The following is a 26,988-nucleotide window of genomic DNA, read 5'->3' on the forward strand; positions in this document are numbered from 1 at the left end:
GAAAGAGGTGACAATTCCAGCCCTCACAAGATAAAACACTGCCAAAATTAAAGAATTTTAAAAAGTTAGCAGAAGTAAACAACCAAGTGACTTCACTATAATTAGCATTATAAAAGAGAAAACCAAGGGTAAATATTGTCAGTGACAGCTGGGCCAGGAAGAGTGTGAAGACCAGTCTGAGGGTCTATTCAGACATGTCACTGGAGTGTCCTTTGAACCCCAAGAGAGGGTTGTTGGTCTCACCCTAGGCCACCATGGCACCAATGGAAAATATGACAACCTACCTATCAACTGTGGCTTAAGTTACTCTATAAATCATGGTACTCCTAAAAATACGCAAATGGTTAGTTCAAATCCAAATCTCTCTACAATCTTCACAACTGAATTCTTTTATTATTTAACTTTTTATACATTTATACTTCCCTTACTAAATTTTAAGCTTCCCATGCTTTGCACTCTGTTATACCCTCAGGGTTTTGCTCAATCAACACAAGGCAGATGATCAAAGGCTGGGGCGCAGGGAGCAATGGAGATGGGAATTCAGGACTCTTGTGAAGGCACCACCTTTTGCTTTATCTAGAAAAGGAAAGATGCATGTCTTACTCTGCCTGCAGTTAAGAACTCCTTAAAAGTCTGGGCAAGCTTTATGATTTAAATAATATAAGCTTCCTTAAGTCAAGGGGAGAGGGCCTTTGACTCTAGGAGGCTCCTACCAGGATTCAAATTCTTCTGACACCTTGTAAAAGTCAGTTTCACATTCTGAGTCAAACAGTAAGGCTTCCCCAGCCCTGTGCACCTCAAAGCAGGGAAAGGCAAGACAAAATGTCAGTTATTTTGTTTTCTTACATAGTTCCTCAGATCCTAAAATTCTTCTTCCAGAAAGGTATTATGGAGGCTGTAGTCTTAGGGTGCTTACCACTAGCTATAAATGAACTAAGAGGTCCTGGGGCTCTTGTTTCAGCATTTACATGCTTGTTTTAAGGGTAAATGCTGGGCTTATAAAAATAAAGACGAGAAGGAATCTGCCTTCAAAACTTCAATTTTCAAAAAGTGATGTTAGGCTTTGTACCTTACCCTTATGAGCTTTAAAAAGTCTCTTGTAGTAAGTGATTATTATTTGGGGAGAAGGATTTAAAAACACTTCTAATTTAATGTTTTAGCAAAAACAGGTAGGAAAAGGGACAACTTGGGAGTAAGGGAGAATAACTGATAACACTCGACACACCATAGTTGGAAACGCCCTCCTCCTTGAGACATTTTCTTCAACTGGCTAGCAGGACACCCAACTATTGACTTTCCTTCTCCCTCTCTGGTTCTTTCTTCTCAGTCCTCCTTTGTTGGTGCTCTTTCCCAAGCACTTAATGTTGAAATGCCCCAGGGCTCGGTCCTCTTCTCTCTCTCTTTTTTGGTCATGCAGCATGGCTTTTGGGATCTTAGTTCCCCAACCAGGGACTGAACCTGGACCCTGGGCAGTGAAACCACAGAGTTCTAACTACTGGACCGCCAGGCAAGTCCCTGGTCCTCTTCTCTTTCGATACTCACTCTCTAGGGTAACGGGATCCAGTTCCATGACTTTAAATAACATCCATGCTGATGACTCCCAACTTTGTATCTCTAGTTAATCTTCTTTCCTTAAGTCCAGGCTTGTCTATCAAACTGTCTACTCATCATCTCCATGGGATGTCTAATTGACAGCTCGAACTACCATGTCCAAGATGTATTCTCTATCTTTCCCCCACCACACACTTTCTAGGTGTAGGCTTTCCCACAGCAAACCTATTTTTCCAGCAGGTTGGTCACACCACAAACCACAGACCTTGGAGTCAACCTTGATCCCTCTCTCACTCTGCCTCCAATCCTATTGGTTCTTTCAAAACTTAGCCACAGAATTAGACCACTTCTTATCATGTCCACTATTACCAGCCTGGCCCAAGACCCCTAGATTTCTAAAACAATTCTAAGCCAGAATACATTTTTCACTGTTATATTTTGTCTGTATATTGAGTCACTTTATCATATAGAAAATGCAATTTTAAGCTTTTTATCCTCTTAGGTTTAATTTTTATGTTAGGTTTTACTAACCAGGCTCTTTCCAAAGAAATTAGTGAGGAAATGAGATTTGGCACGTAGAATTTCCTTATAGGAGTTTTCAGTGACATGTTAGAATCTTTCTATAAGATGATATACATCAGTTAAATTACAATATTATTATCAAGGTTAGATTTAGTTACCTTAATAGTTAAAAAATTTTTTTTCTTATAACAATTTCCAAACACACAAAAAACTTGAAATAATTAAACAGTGATCACCATATATACGCCTACCACCTAGATTTACACTTAACATTTTGTCATATTTGCTTCAGAGCACATTTACCATGGCCCTTTCCATTCATCAATTCATCTTATTTTTTAGATGCACTTCACATAATCATGCTTTAGAACGAAAGCCAGATTATGTCACTTTCCTGCAAAACCTTCCCATTTCATATAGAGGAAAAGTCAAAGTCCTTAAAATGTCCTTGCAGGGCGCTAAATGATCTGGCTTTCTTCCTTCTCTGACCTCCTGTCACTTTCCTCTTTGCTGTTCTCTGAAAATGCTAAACACACACTAACCTTAGCCCTTTCCATTTTCTCTGCCTGGACTGTGCTTCCCCAGACATCTACTTGGCTAACTCTTTCACCTCCTTTGTATCTTTGCTTCAATTTTATCTTTCGATTGAGGCCAACTTTGACTACTCTAATAATGTGTCCTGCATTCCTCGTCCAATTGCTACCCCCTTGCACAACCCTACTTTTTCTTTTTTCCTGTAGTACTTATCCTACATAATTTACTTATTACATCTATTGTTTGTCTCTCCAATCCTTCTCCATGAGGGCAAGGGTTTTTTCTCTGTATTGTTCACAAGTCTATCCAAAAGTCTCAGAAGGAACAATGCCTACATATAGTAAGTCCCCTGTAAGTATCTGTTGAATGAATGAATATATATTGAGCACCTACTAGGTATTAGCCACTCCACTAAGTATTTTAAATATATCATCTCATCTAATTTCCATGGCAATCCTACAAGATAGGCAGTGGTATCCCCAATTACAGATGACAAAATTGAGGCTAACAGAAGGCAAGTAACCTGCCTAAGGTTACATAATAGTGAAATTGACTATGTTTAAATTGTTTCAGTGGCCCTACACAATTCAGGATTTTACCTTCTTTTCTTTTGAGTTATATTTTAAAAAACTCTAATAGGGCTTCCCTGGTGGCGCAGTGGCTGAGAGTCCGCCTGCCGATGCAGGGGACGCGGGTTCGTGCCCCGGTCTGGGAAGATCCCACATGCCGCGGAGCGGCTGGGCCCGTGAGCCATGGCCGCTGAGCCTGCGCGTCCGGAGCCTGTGCTCCCCAACGGGAGAGGCCACAACAGTGAGAGGCCCGCGTACCGCAAAAAAAAAAAAAAAAAAAAAAAAAAACTCTAATAAAATATACTAAATGTTCAGTGTTCTTTATAGAAGAATTTCAGTTAATAAATACAGAAGTAATGAAAGATTAGGGGAAAAAAATCACTGTTTTGCAACCTCTGTGACACCGTGGATCTAAGGTACCAATTATCAATGGTTGCTAAAACCACTTGAAAGGAATGAGACCCACATCAACTCAATCCACCACTCAATCTTAGCAGCACTTATTGTGGGACAAGATATTATGTCCCTATGATTATACACACCACTGCCTAGAAAATATTCATGTCTTAAAAAACAATACAATCAATCTTCTAGTTCTAATTATCAGTTTACTAGAAATATGGGAAATAAAAAGACATCATGAGGAAGCAATCAGCTAAACACACAACGTGGATCATTCTCCAGGAAAAATATCCCCAAAAAATTCAATGAGAAAGAAAGAAAGAAAGAAAGGGAGGGAGGGAGAAAGAAAGAGAGAGAGAAAGGAAGGTAGGAAGGAAGGAAGGAAGAAAGAAAGAGAAAGAGAGAAAGAGAAAGAAAGAAAGAAAGAAAGGGGGGGGTTGTGAGGGGAAGGGAAGGGAGGAATGTTTGGGATAAAAAGTCTCAGGAAATATAATAACCAAATGCAATATATGTACTTTGTTTAGATCCTGATTCAAACAAACCTGATTAAAAAATGAGATCTTTGAGGCAATCAGGGGATAGTAAGGAATTAGCTAATTTTATTAGGTTATGATGGTTATGTTTTTAAGGCCCTTACCAGGTAGAATTGCATATTTAAGTATTTTTAGGTAAAATAATGTGATAGTTGGGATCTACTTTAAAATAATACAGCTCTCCTTTCCCCCTCCTCTCAATAAAAAGGAAATGAGACTGGCAAAATGATTAGTAATTGCTGAAGCTGGGTATTGTGTGTATGATAGATATTATACTATTGTCTCTCCTTTTGTGTATTTTAAAAAATTTTCCAAAATAGTTAAAAAACAAAAATTCATCACAGAACTAGGGAAATACAAAGAAGCCAAAGAGTATAAAAACTACATAGAATCCTACCTCTTTGAATTAACCTATAATATCTTCATGTAAATGTTGTGTATGCATACCTATCTGTATTTTTAAAACTGGGATTATAGCATACACATGGCTTTGCTGCCTGTTTTCTTGCAGAATTTTTATTACTGTAGAGGGTTCTAATGTATGGATATATTTATAATTCATTTAACCAATCTGTCATTGTTGAAAATCCAAGTTATTTCTAATTTTTTAAACTATTTTAAATAACCATGAGATAAATATCCTACATATATAGCTTTATGTGAATCTGATTATTTCCTAGTGATATATTCCTTGTAGTGGAATTATCGTGACAAAGTAGATCATATTATATACATATATATATATATACACACACACATACATATATATTTTTTAATTTAAAATATCTTGTGAATATCTTTCCATGGTATACAATTCTTTTCTATCATTTAAAGTGCTTAAATAGGGACTTCCCTGGTGGCGCAGTGGTTAAGAATCTGTCAATGCAGGGGACACAGGTTCAAGCCCTGGTCCGGGAAGATCCCAGATGTCACGGAGCAACTAAGCCTGTGTGCCACAACTACTGAGCCTGTGCTCTAGAGCCCGCGAGCCACAACTACTGAAGCCGGCGTGCCTAGAGCCCATGCTCCGCAACAAGAGAAGCCACCGCAATGAGAAGCCCGCGCACCGCAACGAAGAGTAGTCCCTGCTCGCTGCAACTAGAGAAAGCCTGTACGCAGCAATGAAGACCCAACGCAGCGCCCCCCCCAAAAAAGTGCTTAAATAGTATTCCAATTTATGTAATATGGCATGACTTAAGCAATCTCCTACCAATTGGCCTTTAGGATATTACTGTTGTTGTTTTTTGTTTTTTTTTGCAGTACGCGGGCCTCTCACTGTTGTGGCCTCTCCCATTGCGGAGCACAGGCTTCAGACACGCAGGCTCAGTGGCCATGGCCTACGGGCCCAGCCGCTCCGCGCCATGTGGGATCCTCCCGGACTGGGGCACGAACCCGTGTCTCCTGCATCAGCAAGCGGACTCTCAACCACTGTGCCACCATGGAAGCCCAGGTTATTACTGTTTTGACTGTAATGTAGCTTTGTGTGGGGGGCGGCGGCATAGAGCTTTAATTTTGTTTCACAAAGGATCCTCAATTACGTATAGATCCTCTCTCTTGGGTTAATCCATTTCTCTAGAGAAGAGCCCTCCAAACTTCTGTCTTGGAGGGCACAGGCCAGGTTGCCAGTGTTCTGTATCAGTGGGGGATGGGGCCAAAGACACCACAGCTCCGTTCATGCTGTCTCCAGGAAATAAAGCATTATACGGTCTCCTGCGGAATAGGAGACGATCTGAACATTTGAACATCTTACTACTTCTTACACAGGCTTGCAACCAATTCTGTGTTTAGGCCTACCTGCACCCCTACTTTCTGAGATACTTGATGCCTCCAAACCCTGAGCTGCTCTGATGTTCTGAGCAAGAACTAACTTGTTTCTGGGTTCTCATTACTGCCAGCAGAGGTTTCTGCCTCTTCTAGTTTGAGTTCCTAACCCTTTACTGACACTTTAGGGGGGCTTCAGGAAGAACTGGCAGTAAAGATTTGTGTTCTATCAACGGTGTTTTCAGATTGAAAACTGTTTACATGTTTATTGGCCATATATATGTGTGAGTATGAGAGAGGGAAAAAGACAGAAAGTGAGAGAGAGACTTGTTTCTTTTCTTTACTCAATTTTCTACTGGGGTGATAATTTATTTGTAAAAGTGCCTTACATATTAAGGATATTAACCCTCTTGTATATACTAAAAAATTTTCCCAGTAGGAAATCTTAATCATAGGATAGAGACAGGAAAAAACTTCTATTTGCACCATTAAGCCTTAATCAGAAGTCCTAATATTCCTGAGTTGGTTCCAGAAATCTCAAGGGATGAAAACAAAGGAACATTACACAGGAAAAAAACCAAGACAGAACAACAGAACAAAACCAGAAAAACTTCACAACTGCTATCCCTGTATTAAGTACTATCAACTTAATATCAACTTGCAGTTTTACTCAGGGAAAAAAAATTCCTAAAGAGAGTACTCATCTGTATGGGATGTCAGCCATGTCTTCTGAGTTTATTGACAATTTTTTCTTCCTGCCAGGATTGAAAAGTTCTTGCATGGAAGTGAAGACCAGGTTATATTCTATTCTGCCTTACATATCTGTATAAAACAGGTAGCCAAGTTGCGATTCCAGAATCTTTACTGTTACTGGTGACAGTTGGTATGCATGCAAACAGCAGAGAGAAAACATCTTAATTTTCAAGTTATCAGGTTGAATTCTCAGGGCTGGCACTTGAAAAATCTTGCTTTGACTTATAAAAGGAACGAATTGATACAAAAGCCAAAAACAGAGAATAAGTATGAAATAATGTCATATGCTTTCTTCTAACAGTGACTATATTTTCAAAGAAAAGGGAAAATCAAAACACTGTCTGGCTGGAATGGGTACTGTTCTAATCAGATATTTTATAAATAATTACTAATTTCAGAAAAAACTCTTACGTTTCACTTAGCATTACGAAACATATATTTCCAAATCAGGGTGTTGTTCACATCCTAGACCTGTTGGATTTGAACTGACAATGTTGGACCATTTTGACCACCAAAAATAGTAATTTCACATTGTTCAACCTAACACAGAGCAAAGTATTACCAGATATCAAAAAACCCCTGAAAAACAAGGCATTCAAAATGAATGATTTCAAGTGGTAAGTCAATTCTTCTATACTAAGAGCCCATACATATGTGCACAGTTTCTTACAAAATATAAACCAGCAGGTATTCCCTCTGCTAAATGCAAATAACTAGATTACTATGTTACTGTCCTTAGGATCTGTGAATTTAAAAAACCTTTCATTCAATCTCCTGTTATAATATTTAAGAAGAGTTTAGAAGAGTGTTACTTTCATATCTCTGCTTCTTGAGAAGATGACATGCTGGGTTAAAAAAAAATGAAGGTAGGTTAATAAACTCTTTTTTTTTTTTTTTAAATAAACTCTTAATTTAACCAGAAAGTCCAGGGCAAAACCACATGCAGCCCTGTCTACCTTGACCATTTTGTTTACCTTTGTGCAGAGATGCTTTCCCCTCCTCTAATATCTTTTAAACATAAAAGTCTGATAGGGCTTCCCTGGTGGCGCAGTGGTTGAGAGTCCGCCTGCCGATGCAGGGGACGTGGGTTCGTGCCCCGGTCTGGGAGGATCCCACATGCCGCGGAGCGGCTGGGCCTGTGAGCCATGGCCGCTGAGCCTGCGCGTCTGGAGCCTGTGCTCCACAACGGGAGAGGTCACAGCAGTGAGAGGCCCGCGTAACGAAAAAAAAAAAAAAAAAAAAAAAAAGTCTGATAAATTTTAAATGTATGATTTTTACAAAGTGATTAAAACAGCCACTCTGCAGAGAGTAAGTTCTGTCAAACTTTAGTTTAGCAAAGTAAATTCTTCAGGGTTGAAATGAATATTTTTCACCTCACGAATAAAGCATTTTTTTCTTCACAGAAAACAAGCCAACGACCAGGCCAACCTTAAAAAATTTTATTTCTCTGGAAAATACAATTCCTGAATTTGGAGATTTAACAATATAGCTGCAGAAATTTAGAAGCAACACACACCACTTTATGATAAGGTTTCTGCTTTGCTCTAGCAGAAATCCTCTGAAGTCTCAATCCCTAGCATAATGTCTCCCAGATGTCTCAACTAGTTGCCATGCCAACTAAAGCAGCTTAAATTAAATGAGGGCCTGAAAAGGCACCTGCATCACTCCAGGTCTGTTGCGCATTAAATAAAGCTCTCTTGACAGGGACTCAGAGGTGCCATTAACTTGAACAGCAGCTATCTGATTATTGTTTCTGAGTAATTTAATGAGGGTCTCCAAACAAGAAGAAAAACAGGGTGCTCTTTCCCTCTCCCGTCCTTCTAAATGGGACAGCCTCTCCGACAGCCGGTGCACCCACTGGGTCAATGACTTTGCTGTGGCCTTTTAAGTTAGCATTGGGTAAAGGTAAAACACAGGACCAAAGTTAGGACTTTCAGGAGAATATCAGCAGATTAACCATTTTCCCTTATTAAAACTCATCATTAAAAATATGGTTGTAAAAAACACACTGTGCATGGTATGCTAACCTCAGAGCGATCTGAACAGCGCTGCTATAAAATAAATTGCTGCTGATTGCAGCAATTAGTTAAGTAGCTCCATGAAATATGGATTTCAAAATGTACTGATTTGCTTCAGAAAAACGAAAGATGCAAATTAACAATTACAAATGCAAGGGGGGGGGGGCGGTGGGGGGGTATGGCGGCTCTCGATGCCTCAGGTGCCCAAGAGACACAAACGTTTCTGTGTTGTTTTAAAGAGTTAATTGTGTATGGTTTTTTGTTTTGGTAATACTGACATTTCAGAAGCTTCTTTATATATAACAGGGTACAAAATAGTCCCTTTGCTGCTTTCTCAATTATTAGTCAATGGGGAATATCACTTAAGAGAAACACAAACTTCAGCTAGAGAGGTCATATGATTTACCCAAGGTCACATTCAGTCCCGACTCCTAGTCTAGTGCTCTCTCTACCCCACCAAGCTGCTTCCCATAGCAGCTTGCCTACTATTCCCATTTCTTAACCAAATGTCACCACAACATGCAGATTACTTTGAAATAAAGAATAGCTGAATTACTTTTAATTATGCGCTATGAGGAGAAGAAAAGGAGAAAGGAAGCTAACTTTCTGTTGAAGCTACTTATGTGCCACTTTATATGTCATCTCATTTAATCCTCACTAACAATACCTAATTTGTAACTATTTCTATTAAGATATGAGCACACTGAGGCTGGGACAGGTTAAGCTGCTGACACAGAGCTCGGATTCAAACCCAGATTGTCATGATTTCTAAGACTGACCCTTTCCATGAAATTCTGCCTCACTCTGTTCACTATCAAGAGAGAAAATGAAATCCATAAGACTGACATTATTTGCATGTTGCAAAAACCAGGTTCCAAGCAAAAATCAGAAAATCAGTACAGCAATACATGATGTGGCTTTCAGGATCCCTCCCTTGCCATGTGTCTTCAAATGGGAAGTCACTCTCTTCGTTCTTCAACAAATATTCTCAACAGCAGAATGTGCTAGACACCGTTCTAGACACTGGAAATTTGATGGTCTATAAGAATGTCACTGCTGTCACTGAGTTCATAGCCCACCAAGGGAGATGGACAATTAAACAAGCAATTACAACAGATTCACTCAAATATCACAACAGTGTTATGGCTGTTAATCTCATAAAGCCCCTTAGGCACTGCTTTGGGATTGAATACGCCAGATTTGCCATCACACAGCCAACAGGAGTAAGAGAAACAAAGTAGCACAACCAAGAAATATTCTTCTAAAAAGATAAATCTCTAAATTATTAGAATTGCTAAATTCCAATAACTACAGAGATTTAAATCTTTAGTTAAACATGTGAGAAACCATCAAGAGTTCTTCAGCTCCTACTGACTTTCTGATTAGATGCACATTCTAATTGGCAATTTGCCTATATCTATAAAAACACATACATACTTTCCTTAGGTTTCCTAAAATGGTTCACCTTAAGACCTTTTTAAAAACACATGAGAAATAACAAAAATAAAAGCAACTAACACTTATTGACCTTTCTCTATGTGCCAGGCACTTTCTAAGCACTTTATACGAATTATCTCTATGAGTTCTCACAGCACAAGTGGTAGGTTATTCTAGAGACTACTTGTTCTCTTTTTGAGTTTTAGTCTTTCCTTTTGGAAGGAACTGAATCCGAAGATGTCTGAAGTAACTGCCCAAATCCACACAAGTACTCTTCTTAATTTCTTCTAGGATCTGTAGTCTTAGTTCTGTTACTAGTAGGCCACAACCTCAAATAAGAAGCAATCCCACCGTTTGCTGAAGTATGATCTCAGTTTGGTGAAAAATATTTTTGAGCCTACTATGTGCCACTTTTAACATAGGTCACCTCATTTAATCCGCATAACAGCCTGGAACTACTCCCACGCAACAGATCTAGGCTGGGGGTGAAGGAATGTCAGGTGGACAGGCTAAATAATGATACTCCTTTGACCAGCAACTGAAAAATAATACAAGGGTTAAAAAAAAAAATCATAGAGGCAAGTTTTTCTACCTTATACTTTCTTTGCCTCTGTCTCTTTCTACCTCCTGAGTTCCCTCCTTCAAGTCTTATTCCTTTCACCCTTTTTTCTTTCTTTTTTTAAAAAAATTTATTTTTGGCCACTCCGTGTGGCATGTGGGATCTTAATTCCCCGACCAGGGGTCAAACCCATGCCCCCTGCATTGGAAGGGTGGAGTCTTAACCACTGGACTGCCAGGGAAGTCCCCTTCCACCCTTCTTCGTCAAATTACAAAGCTAAAATTGACAATTCAATAAACATTTTCCTGTACCTATGAATCACGTATGCTTACTTGCATAGCTTCATATTCCCTATTTTTTTCTTAACGGATAAGGAGAATTTTAAAAATTCACGTGCGCGCACGTCTGTGTACATATAAAGAAGTCCCAGCTAACTTTTTGTGTGTGGTGGGGTAGAGGGTTGGGCTAGTAGTCCTTGAGAAGAAAATGCGAAAAAAAGAAAAAAAAACAACTAGAAAAATCTCTGAACTAGAGATTGCTGGAAATATAGGACAGGCTTTGGTTGGAGATCTAAATTGAAAATATAAGTTTATATATTATATTACATTAGATATGGTAAGAAATAAACAAGTCTCTACTAAATGAAATCTGCCACAGATGGGACGTTAATTTTTTTTTTTTTTTCCGGTACGCGGGCCTCTCACTGCTGTGGCCTCTCCCGCTGCAGAGCACAGGCTCCAGACGCGCAGGCTCAGCGGCCATGGCTCACGGGTCCAGCCGCTCAGTGGCATGTGGGATCTTCCCGGACCGGGGCACAAACCCGCGTCCCCTGCACTGGCAGGCGGATTCTCAAGCACTGCGCCACCAGGGAAGCCCGGGGTGTTAATTTTGCTTTTGGTTACAATCTTCTTTTTCTTGCACAAAGTTTTTATTTTTTATTAAATATTTTTCCCATTCTTTCCTTCTTTTATTAAAAAAAAATCTGGATTTTGAAATTATGGAAGCATGTCATTTATAACCATTAATGAGTTATAAATTCAACCTTACTGATATGTTCTTTAGAATAATGCACATCAGTGTCAAGAGCTGAGTTGTTAGTGCATAGAGCCCAAATATAATATGCATGACACCCTGCTAGACTCCCACAAAGGTTGCTGAGGAGTAAAATGTGTTCATGGAGAACAGAGGTTGAAGCAGGAAAAAGCAAAAATAAGAAATCTTCTGAGGATCAATCAAAGAAATGAGGTAGGAATGTATTAGAGATACCAGAAAGGCAGAGAAAAGGGAGGAGTGTTTGGGATTAAAAACAGTTTTGTACAATTTTCTTTGATGCAAGAAAGGATTATGGGCAAGATGACTAGGGAACTAATGTAGATGGATATAGAGCCTGGCAGTCAACTACCCTCAATGGTAAGCCTCCCCTGACCTCTTGTTCCAATTAAAACAAATCTGTACTACAATCAATATTTGTTTAACCCACCTTTATGATGCTGCATCTATTTTAGGAAGTAATTTAAGAATGCATCATAATCAGCCTCATGCCAGAAAGCCTGGCTACTCCAACTGTCAAGTAATTCTGCAGAAAAAGCTACATAATCACCACAGAAACAAATGCTGACATCAAATTCTGACCTTCAATTATGAGTAAGATGATTGAGTCCTTTTCTGTTTTTAGGAGTCATGATTACTCAGGCAGGCAGTCACAGAGGCTGCAGGACTGGTGCCAACAGCAGCTTTGTTTAACCACCATCATTCGCATCAATAAATACTGACTAGGTACCAAGTGGGTGTAGAGAGCATGCTAACTCAATGACAAAACAGAGAAAAAAGATGGATGAATGCAAGGCAACATTCAAGAGATTAGAAGAAGCCTGAGATTGATGTGTAAAAATCAGGTAGAGAAAACAAGAAGGAAGCAAAAAGATTTTAATGTACACAGCCACAGAAGCTTGATCAAAAAAAAAATAGCTGGTATTTATTGAGAGTTTTCTATGTGTCAGACTTCCAGCTTAAACTTAATTTGCCTTATCTACCCCTAATTACTCTAAGTAAGTCCTATTAAGATTCCCATTACACAAATAAGTGAAGAGGTTTAGAGAGGTGAAGGAACTAGCCAGAGGTCATAGCTGGTACACAGAGGAGTTGCTGCTAAATCCCAGCTTTTGTTCTTGACCTGTGCTCTGTCTTTCAAAAGATGAAACCTCAAAAAATGTGAACAAAATAATTCTACTTAAGAACAGAGCATATTTTTAAAATGAGTTAAACGGGTTTAGGCAGTGTGGTGTAGGCTTTGGAATCAAAGACCAGGTTAGAATCTCGACTCGGTCACTTACTAGCTTGGTAACATTAGGCAAGTTAAATAACTTCTCTGAGTTTGTTTTTACTTTTATAAAAGAGGCACAATGAAAATAAAAACAAAGAAAAAGGCACAACCTACTACACAGGGTTACTGCCAGGTTTAGATGTTGTACGTGAATCACACATAAATGCCTGGCACATAGGGAAGAGTGATTACGTGGAAGCTGCTGCTACCATCATCACCACTGTTATGGGAAGAACACATGTGACTATGTTCTTATCTCCTCCTAACATCCCTCCCCCCCACCCTAAGAAAAAGCCAAAGGAAATAAGTAAAAACAACAAACACACGCAAAACAGGCAACCAATTTAAAAAGCTCTTTTAAGGTACTGATCTTAAAAAGAAAGATCAGAATTTCAAAAGGGTATCACTGCTGAAAAGGAAAATTATATTCACTTCTTATTAATGGGGTCTCATGTACTAGTTTTCTTGGAACCAAAAAACAGTATGTCCATTTGTGATAGTCACATTCCTTCATAAGAGGACAAAAACCCTTTTCTTAGACCAAGAAAAGTTTTCTACAGGGCATACTGTATATTACTTTTGAGAAAGAACTAGGGTTGGTTTTGGACAGATTGGAAACTCAAGGGAGCAATTAAAAGTGTTAATCTCTGTGAGACCTCCACACAGGGGACTCCTGGTTTTGGTAAAGGGCTTCTAGTAACCTGAAGAGTTTCTCAGTCTGAGCTCAGGGTGGTACACATTAGCTATCATACTGGTTTCCCCTAACTGATTAGTATTCCACATATCCAAAACAACACACACATGAAACAAAACTCTGCTTGGCTCATGCATATCATATTTCCTTTGGAAAAATGCCACTTCAACCTAATCCTATTATCTACCATCTGGGTTCTCTTGCCACCCCTAAGTGATGTAGCAGTACAAGGAAAACTGTCAATAAAACACATAATTATTAAACCTATCACCAACAATTCAGTGCTCTTAATTTTAATAATGACATTCATATATATACAGAGAGAAAACCAATATAATAAGTAGTACATAAATAAATTGTACTCCGGCTAAAATACAGATTTGTGCTAGTGCACTGTAGGTCTATTAAGTTCCTTGAAGTACTGCTCTCAAATAAATTGAGTTGGTAGCTGGAAACTCAGCTGGTCTATGAAGTGGCTAAAAGCCCCACTGCTTCCCCATATCCTCCAATTAAGGCAGGCCTGATATATTTAGTGGCTTCTGAAACCTCTGGGCATGTAACACATGCCTCCTTGGTGTCTACCAACCTTAAAAAATAGAAATAAAGTCAGAACAGTGGGATAGGACAAAAAGATCAAATAAATAGTCCTACGAGCACCCCTAAACTCTCATACCTGAATTAAGTGTGTCAAGAGGCTAATAATCAGAAGGTTAACCAGTTCAAGAGAATGATAATGGGGTTATTTAGGTATGGCTTTGTTGTTATTCATTATTACCCTCTATTAGTTGGGAAGTCTGATAAGCATTTCATTCCCACCAGCTGGGAAGTTTTAGAGGTATATTTATTTTGTAATAGAGGTGAAAAGACTAGATTCTAGCTTTAGACTTTTTTGGCTTCACCTGAAACACACGTTTCAAAGAGCTGGTGTGAATAAGTTGCTCTGACTATAGTGACTCTCTTCAAAGCAGAGGGAAAAAAATTCCAACTGTGAGCTGGAACTTTAAACAGTTCTTTTAAAACAACCTCAGATTTGCTAGTACACTAAGGCCAAGGTAATCTTTGTGCAGTCAGGAAGGGACCGCTACTAGGAGATGTGACCACTACTTTAGGGCATAACAAGGGGAGTGGTTCTGGGACTGCAGGTTGAAGGATGAGATTAGGTCTTATCTTTCTAATTAATAAGAAAGGTTTGGTTAAGGTAATGGAAAAAGAAAAAGTAGTAAGAAAGATATAATGTGGATGCAGTCTGGATGGAAGGCTTGGAGCTGCTAGTGGGTTGTATATAGAATATATTTTCTGGTAAGAGGAGGCCACGTAAGGGAATATGAGGTACTGAGGTTGACAACCCATTCCTCATTAACAGTTCACATCTTATTATTAAGACAAAAAATCTTTCTATAACTAGGCTAGGTTTGTTACTGACAGACCATTATGAAAGTCCATTTGTTTGTGATGAGTACTTGCTAATGCCATCTGTTGGTAGCTGGCTTGGCACACTTTGTTTGCATCACAAAGTTCATAGGAGTTCCTATTGTCTTCCAGCTTCACTAAGTTCTACTTCCTCTGTAAGGCCTTCCCTTACTACTTTTATAGCACTTATTGAGTGCCAGGTACTGTTCTAAGTCTATTTAACTATCCCAATTTATTCCTCAAAATAACTTTATGAGGTAGGTACTATTATAATTTTCATTTTATTAACCAGGAAATTGAGGCACAGAGAGGTTAAGTAACTCGCCCACGAAAACACAGGTTGGACTTCCCTGGTGGTGCAGTGGTTGAGAGTCCGCTTGCCAATGCAGGGGACACGGGTTTGAGCCCTGGTCCTGGAAGATCCCACATGCCGCTGAGCAACTAAGCCCGTGCTCCACAACTACTGAGCCTGTGAGCCACAAATACTGAGCCCGCATGCCACCACTGCTGAAGCCTGTAAGCCTAGAGCCCGTGCTCCGCAACAAGAGAAGCCACCGCAATGAGAAGCCTGCGCACCACAACAAAGAGTAGCCCCCACTCGCCACAACTACAGAAAGCCTGTGCGCAGCAACAAAGACCCAACGCAGCCAAAAACCAAAAACCAAAAAAACCACAGAAAACACAGGTAGTAAGAGGCAAAGCTGCGATTCAAATCTAGGTGGTCTGGTTCCAGACTCCATGCTCTTTGCCACTACGATAGATTTTCTATTACCTCAAGCTAGCAGAATGCTGACTAGGTCAGCCCTGAACTGATGATAAAGATTTTGAAATAAACAGAGGATAAGGAGCTTGTTCCCATTTCATGATGTGATAGTAAGTCACCAAACTCAAGACTGCTCTTGTCAGGCAGCAGAACTAACGGATGATGAGCGCATGGCAAGCAGGAGTGCAGACGGCACTGATTTTAGAGTGCTGTTATGTAGGCTCCAACATCAAGAACATGTATTGGAGGAGCCACCAAGGCTTTGTAAGGAGAAGAAAGGGAGATACTTGGTGGTCAATTTCCTAATATAACAATCCTCGAAGAATATGTAATGAAGGCAATTTTCCATGTTACCATGTTCAGGCCTGCCAATCAGTCTATAACTTATATTGTTTCCACCTCTCAGACAAAAGAGAATAAAGCTGATTCATTACCCAGCTTCTACAGTCAGTAAAAACCAGGAGAATTTATAAACTATTATGAATAAATGATTGCTATTGATAAGGGCTATGCAAATATTTCATAAGAAAGCACTGCTATATAAGTACTTTAATAATAGAGAGCTAACCATTCTGGACAGCTCAAGTTGTGCATATATGTGAAAATCTGTGATGTGGTCTTATGTAAAAAAACTACCTATCAGCTTCAAAAACTCTGGCCATCTAGAGTTCCGAACTATAGCGGCTGACCTGTCTGCTTAACTGAACTGAAGTCTGAGAACACATTTAATGTTCTATCTGCAATCAGCAACTGAGGTTGTGTGAGAAACTATTAATGATGCGTTAAAAGCCTTCAGATAGCAAAATAAGCGTATTTAACTGGTTTAGCTGGGTTGGGAGAAGAAAATGGAGAACCTGCTGTATCAAATTATTTCCTACAGAATGAATATAGACAGAAAGCTTTGAAAACACAATTTTAATCCCTGACTTCAGATATTAAAAACTGGACAATTCTTTCTTCCATTTCATTCTGGACAGAGACCAACACTAAGCCAAATTATAAAGAAGAAATCTTGCAATATTAAATATTTATCAAGTAGGAGCCATCCATGTTGGTCAACAGTTTTACAACTATTTGTTTTAAAGTCTTCATCTTTATGCAATATGAGTTAAAACAAATATGAAAATCAGGTGATTTTTCCAAAAGGACAAGGCGAATTTTTGGTTTAATAAACTATAGTATGTAGATACCCAAGTCTGATTCCTGAAGCCACAGATTCTCTTATATGAAAAGTCCAAGAATGACAGTTAAAATATTCTTAAACTCACATTAAGCACTAATTCTGAAATCCTGCCATTCCTGTTGGAAGGAAAAATCTCACAACCATAAATATGGGAGACTTAACAGTATCCTTTTCCTCACATTTTTTTCTTCCAAAATCAGGTCCACAGAGGAGGGAAATTTCAACCTCGATCTCAGATATATAACTGCCTATGAAATAAAAACGAGGGCATTAAATAGCATGGATAATGAAAATCCGGTTTATGGGTATTGTTGATTTCAAACAATGCTTTCCATGTGAAAGAAAAACAGCAATGCATCACAGAGAAAATTGCTTTCTCTGGTAACAAATGGTCAGCCCTAAATCTCATCATCTTCTTTGCAACAAAAACCATGGGCGTCTTTGCAACCAGAAAAAAATTGGTGTGTGCTTCAATTAGAATCACTGACCTTTTCTGAAGCATGCCGGTGCTTCTCTATAGAAATCAATGGAATAAAAGGTCACGGTGTTAAAATGTTTGACTATAACAATCTCTTTCCCAGCCTAAGGCAAATTCCTCTTCTTTTTAAGATAATTAATTTGTTGTATAGCATATCAAAAATCAAAAAATAAAAACTACCTTTAATTTGTGATTTAAAATTGACTAAAAAAAGAAAAAGAAGTCTATTCTGCCACCGGAAAAAAAGAAAAAAACCCTGGAAAGTTGTTATTCTACATCCCCTGTCATGGCCCAGAAAATTCTGCTGGCTGAGTCCTTGTCACTAAGGCTATAACCACAAATGCAATGAAACAGAAAAAGCATCCTAGAAAATATTACGTTATTTCAAACCTCAGCTCTTTTCTTCCCAAAGTACCCTAGAGAAGGCAAAGGCAAGCTTCTGTGTCTGTCAAATGTAGGTGGTAGAGCCTGGGATTACTAATCTTCCATCATCACAGCCCTCCAAAGCAAATAAATGCACGTGTATACACAAACGCAGACATTAAGAGCCAAGGAACAGGATTTCCCTGGTGGCCGCAGCGGTTAAGAATCTGCCTGCTAATGCAGGGGACACGGGTTCGAGTCCTAGTCCGGGAAGATCCCACATGCCGTGGAGCAACTAAGCCTGTGTACCACAACTACTGAGCCTGCGCTCTAGAATCCGCGAGCCACAACTACTGAGCCCGCATGCTACAGCTACTGAAGCCCGCACTCCTAGAGCCTGTGCTCTGCAACAAAGACAAGCCACTGCAATGAGAAGACCTCACAAGGAAACGAACACTAGCCCCCACTCGCTGCAACTAGAGAAAGCCCGCAAGCAGCAACGAAGACCCAACACAGCCAAAAATAAATTAAAAAAAAAAAAAAAAAAGCTGATAAGTAGAGAAGGAGTAAGCTGCCGCCTTCTCTCCTACCCTTTCCAGGCTATGGTTGGTCCCACTGCTATGCTCAAAAACCTCTTAAAAAATATACAACAGAAGCTAATTCCACATTCTCTCATCCTTGTCTTTTCTAGCAGCCTATACAACAATCCTGATTTTAGCTACATGACACAAAAAGCTAGTTTACATTTGCGTATTCAAATTCTCCTAGGTGGTCACTGGTAACTTCAACATTCATACCGAGAATCATTCCAGTGCTTTAGTCTAGTGGATCCCAACCCCGAGGCCACATTAAGTTCACTGGAGGGAAGTTTAAAAAAAAAACTCACTGATGCCTAGGATCCAACTCAAACCAATTAAATCAGAATCTCTGGTGCTCAACATTGCTAATTATTAGAGAAATGCAAATCAAAACTACCATGAGGCACCAGCTCACACTGGTCAGAATGACCATAATTAAAAAGTCTACAGGGGGCTTCCCTGGTGGCGCACTGGTTAAGAGTCCGTCTGCAGGGCTTCCCTGGTGGCACAGTGGTTGAGAGTCCGCCTGCCGATTCTGGGGACACGGGTTCGTGCCCCGGTCCAGGAAGATCCCACATGCCGCGGAGCGGTTGGGCCCGTGAGCCATGGCCGCTGAGCCTGCGCGTCCGGAGCCTGTGCTCCGCAGCGGGAGAGGCCACAGCAGTGAGAGGCCCGCGTACCGCAAAAAAAAAAAAAAAAAAAAAAAAAAAAAAAAAAAAGTCTACAAATAACAAATGCTGGAGAGGGTGTGGAGAAAAGGGAACCCTCCTATTCTGTTGGTGGGAATGTAAGCTGGGGCACCTACTGTGGAGAACAGTATGGAGGTTCCTTAAAAAACTAAAAATACAGTTGCCATATGGTCCAGCAATCCCACTCTCCCACTCCTGGACACATATCCTGACAAAACTATAATTCAAAAAGATACACGCACCCCTCCCCCATGTTCACAGCAGCACTATTTACAATAGCCAAGACTTGGAAACAATCTAAATGGCCATCGACAGATGAATGGATAAAGGAGATGTGGTGTACACACACACACACACACACACACACACACACACACACACAAAATGGACTATTACTCAGCCATAAAAAAGAATGAAAGAATGCCATCTGCAGCTACATGGATAGACCTAGAGATTACTGTACTAGAAGTAAGTCCAAAAGAGAAAGACAAATACGATATGATATCACTTATATGTGGAACCTAAAATATGACACAAATGAACTTACCTACAAAAAAGAAACAGACCCACAGATAGAGAACAGACTTGTGGTTGCCAAGGGAAAGTGGGGTGAGGGAGGGCTGTATTGGGAGTTTGGGACTAGCAAATGTAAACTATTCTATATAGAATGGATAAACAACAAGGTCCTACTGTACAGCACAGGGAACTATATTCAATATCCTGTAATGAACCATAATGGAAAAGGTTATGAAAAAGAATATATATATATGTACGTGTGTGTGTGTGTGTGTGTGTGGTGTGTGTATATATATATATCTATCTCTGGGATGCAGGGTCTGTTCATTTCTTTTCTTTTCTTTTTTTTTTAAAGTTCCCTAGGTGAATGTGATGTGCAGCCAGGGTAGAGATTCTCTCTAGCCCTCAGTTTCTCAACAATCTGAACTCTAAAGACTTTCATTATTATTCTACTTCATCCATTTCAAAGTGTGGCTTGAGATCTTGAAGGTACTACAACTTGTTCTCCCTTTCTTAGAATAATCTCCATATTCAAACCACACAACTACTCCTGCTGAGCCTGCTCTTTGTTGTCAGCCCAACATCTGTCTTTGGATCTTGCCTCTCCCCTTTCTCAGAGTACGCCAAGTCCTCTTCTGATTTCAGTTGCTTCTCTACCGATGTGGCCAGCCATTCTGTAATGTTCTAAGCAGCCCCTCAGATTTCTTCATTTCCTTGTCTTGCCTCTGTAAATACCCAACCAGTCATCAACTCGACAACCTAGGCTGTTGAGTACATGGCTAAAGAAGTCCCAATCAATTGCCAAAAATCCTTCTGTCCTTTCACTATATTGTGCACAGCAGTCACTACCTCTTAGCCCCAAAAGTCAGGTCCTTGTTAAGGTATTTTTAATTAAAAAAACTTTTTTGGTAAAATATACATAATAAAAATTACCATTTTAACCAATTTTACGCGCACCATACAGTGGCATTAAGCACAATCACAATGTTATGCAACTATCACCACTATCCAATGCTAGAACTTTCTCATCACCCAAACAGAAATTCTGTTAAGTTTATAAAGTACGCTTCCAATTCCGTCATTCCTTACCACAAAAATCTTTCATTGGGCCCTAAAATGCCTACTGAATAAAGATGAATTTCCTTAGTTCAACATTCAAGGCTCTCTATGACTTGGCCCTAACTAGCTTAATTTCTCATTATTCGTGCATTCTAAACTCTAGCCATTCCCTAAAAGATGCTGATACTTACTCCCTCCATTTGGAATATCCACCCTCCTCAATGTTACCCATCCAAATCCTTCTCATCCTTCCATACTCAACTGAAATGTCTTTTCCCCCACGAAGTCTTGTGTTTTCTTTTAAAGTTCCACATCACCTGTCTGTATTCTTTTGGCACATTCTACCATGTATAATAGTTTTTTCTTTAAATCTTATCTCACCCCACAGACTTGAGGGAAACATTGTTCTTGAGGGAAAACATTAAGAGGCATCAGTGGGTTAAGAGCACTCTTGGCCCATTGGACCAGACAACATGGGTTCAAATCCCAGCTCTATCATTTTTAAGTGACCTTGATCAAGTTATCTACCTCTCTGAGCTACAGTTTCTTCATCTTTAAAATGGAGATAAAGGTATTTAGAACAATGTCTGACACACTAAATGTAAAAAAATTAAAGAGCCAAAGAGTCAGTAGATACTAAGGTGGTTAAAGTCAGGAATTTTGCTGTTCTTGGATTGTTCTGCTAATTTTTCCTTGGTTTTGTCTTTCTGTGTCTCTGTCCTAGGCTTCAGGGCTAAGGAGCCAGAATTGGTGACAGTGGGTAAGTGAAAGTTTTTGTTTTAAATCATCAAATGCTTTTCAAGTAATCAGCTTGGAAACTAAAATGGGAAAGAGTGAAAAATCAGATCCTCAATGCTCTCAGGATATGCAGAATTTTTTCTATCACTATACTTTCCAACTTATAATTATTATTTACATGATTGTATCCCCCACTAGGTTACAAACTTGAAAGGCAGAGACTATCTTATTTATTTAGCACCTACTATATGTTAGGCACTGTTCTAAGTGCTGGGAATACAACAGTGAGCAAAACAGAAAAAAAATTTCTGGTTCTAGGAACATAGTTGATGCCTATGCTTATCGAATAAATGAAGAGGAAATTCTAACAATATGGGAATCTTCAAAGCTCCTAAAATGTAGATTTCTGGTCCTTGCTGGTACTGTTGTTGCAGAAAGAGTGTACTTATATATGCATATACACATTTTATTTTGTTTGTTCTTAGCTTTTCACTGGCTTCTAAGATTCCCTGAGGGTCACAGAGCTGTTTCATAGCACTAGGGAATTACATATTGTGTATATAAAATATAGTATACTAACACTATCAATTAAACTACTGCATCTGGGAGTAGTTTAAGTGATAGCATTACATTATTGCCTACCAAGGACTTTAACTGGCTGAACTGGATGTGTAGGTTCTCTCGCTGCCTTTACGACAAGAAATTCCTGTTTAAACACTGCCTGCACAAGCCAAACCTATTATTCAAACAGGGACATTTCTGAAAGTGAAGGAGAAACTTATTTAGTATTTATACCAGGACATCAGGTAAAATCCAGGAGTCCTAGCAAACTGGGACAAATAGTCATCCCGTTAGACTTCTTGTTTCCATTGGTTTTAGGTTGTGATTGTTTCTAGCACAGAAGACCTCTACCATCCATATTCTTCTCTATAAAATGCTAAGATTATGTTTCAAGTTAAAAAGAAGCTTTTCCCAAAGCAAGCCAAATTTTAAATTCTAATCCAGTCGGCATCTAGTACTTTCTGGGAAGGGGCCTGTTTATGTTACAGAGTCCAGAATCCTGATGGAAGCATGATAAGTAATGTTTTCCAATCAAACAATTAGAAACTTGTTTCTCTTGGATGGAATTTCAGTAGAGGCTCAAAGTAATTAAATGCCAAACTGCTTTCATACACATTTCCAAATAGGAACTCAAAGTGCAAAATGAATAATGTAATCCTTTAACAAGCTGAAAGCTCAATTCAGAAAAAATATAATCTTTCTTAATTATTAAAGAATATATTTTCTAGGTGTATATACTGGATTTTAAAACTATGAAAACACAGAAGCTAAAAGATACAGAGGTCATAGTAGAATTTATTGCTCTTTCCATACCTGACTCATCTGTTGAACCCTGTAGGAAGATTTGTAAACAGTTATAATCATTGTCTTTTAAACAGTTGCTTAAGGAGATATCTAAAGATGCATGGTCTTTCAAAACCCAAGCTAAATCTTTGGTGGGCACTGATATAATCATTTTTATTACAGTTTTAGGGAAAAACATATGATTAACTGTGTGATACCCATGTTGACACTTGTGATTATGACACCTGATTACATCAAAATGTTCATAGACCTCAGATTTTCGAAAATGATATTAACTATTCAATTAGTTTTAAAAAGACCTGGTTTAAAATACTATTTGTGAAAACTTACATATGCAATATAACATCATAATTTTCTAGTCTTAGAAAAAAGTGTAATGATATGGTACTGTATGTTCAGTGGAAGATTACTAAAGACTATTTCTTTCCCTTTACAACTTAAATAATATGATATATATTTTTGACTCTATAAACTGAGTCCTTTATCGACTAAATATTAGAACATCCATTACACAGTATACAGAACTTACCTAAAACAAGAGCCTCAAACAGATAGACCTCAAAAATAGTTTCTTCAAAGCACAATTCCAAGATCATATATTTAAAATTCAAAATATTATCCATTCTAAAATCCTCCAACTTGAAAAAAGCACTGTCTAAAACCATGTGTAATGTGTATGCCATGATTTTGGGATACTGCAGCAGGAGCTGCTGGCACAGAAGGATAATACACTAAGGTGAAATCAAACAGTAACTTGAGATCCTGTTAATCCTCAATATTTTTGTGTTGTAGGTAGTAAGTTTTCTTATTTTTCAGAGGGAAACTGAGGGGAAAACTTTTTTTTGCTTTGACTACAACAAACTTATTTGTATTAAAAAGCACGGGACACAGAAGACTTTCTACTTAGAATATTAGAAGAATCAGGCAGAGCATATATGTAATAACTAAGGAATTTCTTACATTTCCATTTAATAGCTGTTCTAAAACACAAAATTTTAGTGTTCTGTTTCCCAAGCTAAACCATGCCTTCCTAAAAAGTCTTTATCATCCTGTAGCAGCTACAGGTTTAATTCTTTTTTATGTTAACATGATTTGGTGCTTTCCAAATGGCACCACCACTGGAAAACATCTTTTTTCTGTGTATCATTCTACATATAGCTAAAAATTAGACAACAGACAAAAAGAATATTGATATTTAGGTTTGAAGGTTTTTCCGTCTGTAGCCAGCTAACTACTGTGAAAGCACAGGTGTCAATCTTTTAACCTGAAGGTAAATAATTAAATAAAAAAGTAAAACATTTAAGTAAATGGTGTACCAGGGGTTCTGTGAATATTTTATGACAAAGGCTTCTAATTTAAACATTCATGAACAATTTTAGGGAAAGAATTTCACAGAAACATTCTGCTAGCTAATGAAATGGGCTGAAATCAGCTACCAACCACTCATGGTTTTAAACCATAACTATGCTAAAATTTCCTCTGCTCTGCAAGTATTTGAAATAATAATGAATCCAGGATCTCCCAGACTCAAATTATGGCCTATAATAATAAGTGATTGAGAACTCCTAGCTTATAAAAGCACACATAGGGTTTTTAAAGGAATGACAAACGCAAGTACAAAAAATTAATGCCTGATGTAGACAATTCATGCTTGAACTATAAGACAGACATGGATATAATGAATTAGCTAAGTTCAGTGAAGAAAATCTAAAAATATCTGACATTTATTTAAAATACTCATATTCACCAATTATCTTATATGAAAACATTCTTTCCCCACAGATGGCCTAAGTGCAGTAAAGGGTTAACTCAGCAGATCTGGGTTGCCCCAAACCTACACATTCCAAAAGTCTTTAGGACTGGCCCCTGACTGGCTCCCGGGAAATAACCTCTGAACTCTTGCAATATCCTGCCTCATATGAATGTCTTAGTATACCTGATGCTTTGGCCATACCAGATGGCTTACGTTAACAATGTGATTTATGGTGAACACCTGTTTTTGTTCACCTGGGGCCCTGGGCCAGCTGTATTAGTTCAACCTCTGGGTGAGGAGAAGGGAGGAGGGCTGAAGGCTGAGTTGCTAAGGTCAGTCCCTAAGGCTCACTGACCTCCAATAAAAACCCTGGACACCAAGGCTCAGGTGAGCCGCCCTGGTCAATAACATTTACCTGTGTTGTCATACACTGTTGCTGGGAGAATTAAACTCTATCTGTGCAATTCCACTGGGAGAGGACAACTGGAACTTTGTGTCTGGTTTCTCTTGGATTCTGCCTTAGGTACCTTTTTCCTTTGCTGATTTTAATCTATATCCTTTTGCTGTAATAAACTGTAACTGTGAGTACAACAGCTTTCCTGGGTCCTTAAGTCCTCTCACTGAATCATCAACCCTGAGGGTGATCTTGGGGACCCCTGACATACCTGTAAATCCAGTAAAATTCTTATTTAATAAAGAAAATTTCTTAATTTCCAAAGAGGCAGAGACAGTATTACACACTCAGAGGAATGCCTTCTAGTATGTGGATGCCCTTCTCACCAACAAAAAGGATAAAGAAGGTGGCTCCTGGCCAGGTGTAGAAAGTTGCTTCTGCTTAATGAAACAAGTACTGCCCCCATCCTACCAGCTTCCTTCTTTTCTTCAGTGAGGAGCCAGGTAATCTTCAGGAAGTCTAAGAAATGGAATCCTTAATGCTCTCACCTCAGTTGCTACCACTGACCTATAGCTGAGGAGAAAAGAACTTTCTCAATCCTTCTATCCTTAATTTTATGCTTTTAAAGAAAGGGTGTGTCAGAACCATCTGGCCTGGCCCAAGATCTCATTTTTGTATGCCAAGAGGTATACAAAGACACTCTATCAGCCAGGAGCTGGTCAAGGGCCAGTCTCTTCTTTGGAATGTACGGGGGTGGAGCACCCCAAGTCCACTGAGTTAACCCTTTACTGCACAAAGGGATTAGTTCCACAAAGGACTGGTGGGATAAAATACCACCAAGAATTATAGTATTCAAGAGCTCTCTTTAATTTTCACCTTACCCCAAGTGGTGGATAAAAGGGCAGTATTACCTTCTTGACTGATTGGCAGTTGTTGTATAGTGATAAGAGCACTTTATTGAGTTCTACTACAACACAGCTGCCTCAATGGTTTCACCAGCAAAATAGGAATAGCAATACCTATCTCACAAGGCTGTGGGGATTAAATGAAATATCTGTTCAGAAGTCTTGTTTTGTGGTATCACCACTCAGGATATATTGATAATGCTGTGCTCTGTCAGATACTTGGGATTTCAAAATTACCTGGTTCCAGGTACTCAACCACTTCTGCAAGGATGAGATTTAATACACTTCAAGGCATGAACCCCAGAAGGTGCTAGAAGAAGAAATTAATAAAAAATTGCTCCCTTCTTTCACGTTCCCTGGTTAGGATACATTTCTTCAAAATAGTCAATGTGTGGAGGTTGGAGTATGTCAAGGGCAGAGAGTACCTGGGAAAAGGAAAAAAAAAAAAAAGCCAAATTTAGAGAAACAAAAAAGAAACAAAATATAACATAAATACAAAAAAACACTATTAACTCATTAATGATTTTAGGCTTGGTTACAACTGAACACTGAGATTAACTAAATTTATCAATCAAGAAACATGGTCCAAAACATTAAGATAGGTTTTGTAAAATCACTTTCAAAGACGATTTTACTTATGCCAATATCAGAGAGGCAATTGGGTTATACTACATGCTACCAGAACCCCTGCACAGGAGAGTGCTGGAAAGAAATGCCCGATTTTTAATGATCAGTGTTGCTTTAAGAGCATGAGGAGCCATATCTACCATTCATTCCTTTACTCCTCTGTTCAAAAAGTGTTTACTAAGTGCATTCTATCTGGCAGGTACTGTGGGAGACTCTCGGGGAAAGCTGATGAATAAAACTGATAATCATCCCTGTTCTGGAGACCACGGGAGAGGAAGGCATTAAACAAATAGTTACACAAAAATCTAATTGTGACATTTATTATTATGAAGGGAAAAAGTAAAGAGGAGTGGGAGAAAGAGCTTCCCTGAAGCAAAACTACTCTAAGAGTTGAAGGGCGAATAGGTGTTGGTCAGGCAATGTAAAGGCACTGAGGCAAGAAAGAACCAGGCAGGTTCTAGAAACAGAAATGCCAGTGCTTATGGAACACAGTGGGTGGGAAGAAAATAGA

At 38.9% G+C, this 26,988-nt stretch overlaps 1 protein-coding gene across 2 annotated transcripts in view; it reads right to left on the minus strand.

The window, feature by feature from the left end:
• The window catches only part of NLK (nemo like kinase), a 146,999-nt gene that overhangs the window by 25,675 nt on the left and 94,336 nt on the right, over positions 1-26,988 (minus strand). For both annotated transcript variants that reach the window (XR_002174768.3, XM_019927061.3), the window contains exon 3: positions 26,220-26,275. Coding sequence is in view for 1 of the 2 variants with exons in the window: in XM_019927061.3 (XP_019782620.1) it covers positions 26,220-26,275 (56 nt within the window). In the remaining variant the exon portion in view is untranslated. The remainder of the gene's footprint in view (positions 1-26,219; positions 26,276-26,988) is intronic.

The sequence above is a fragment of the Tursiops truncatus genome, chromosome 20, assembly GCF_011762595.2.
Source record: "Tursiops truncatus isolate mTurTru1 chromosome 20, mTurTru1.mat.Y, whole genome shotgun sequence".
Lineage (NCBI taxonomy): Eukaryota > Metazoa > Chordata > Mammalia > Artiodactyla > Delphinidae > Tursiops > Tursiops truncatus.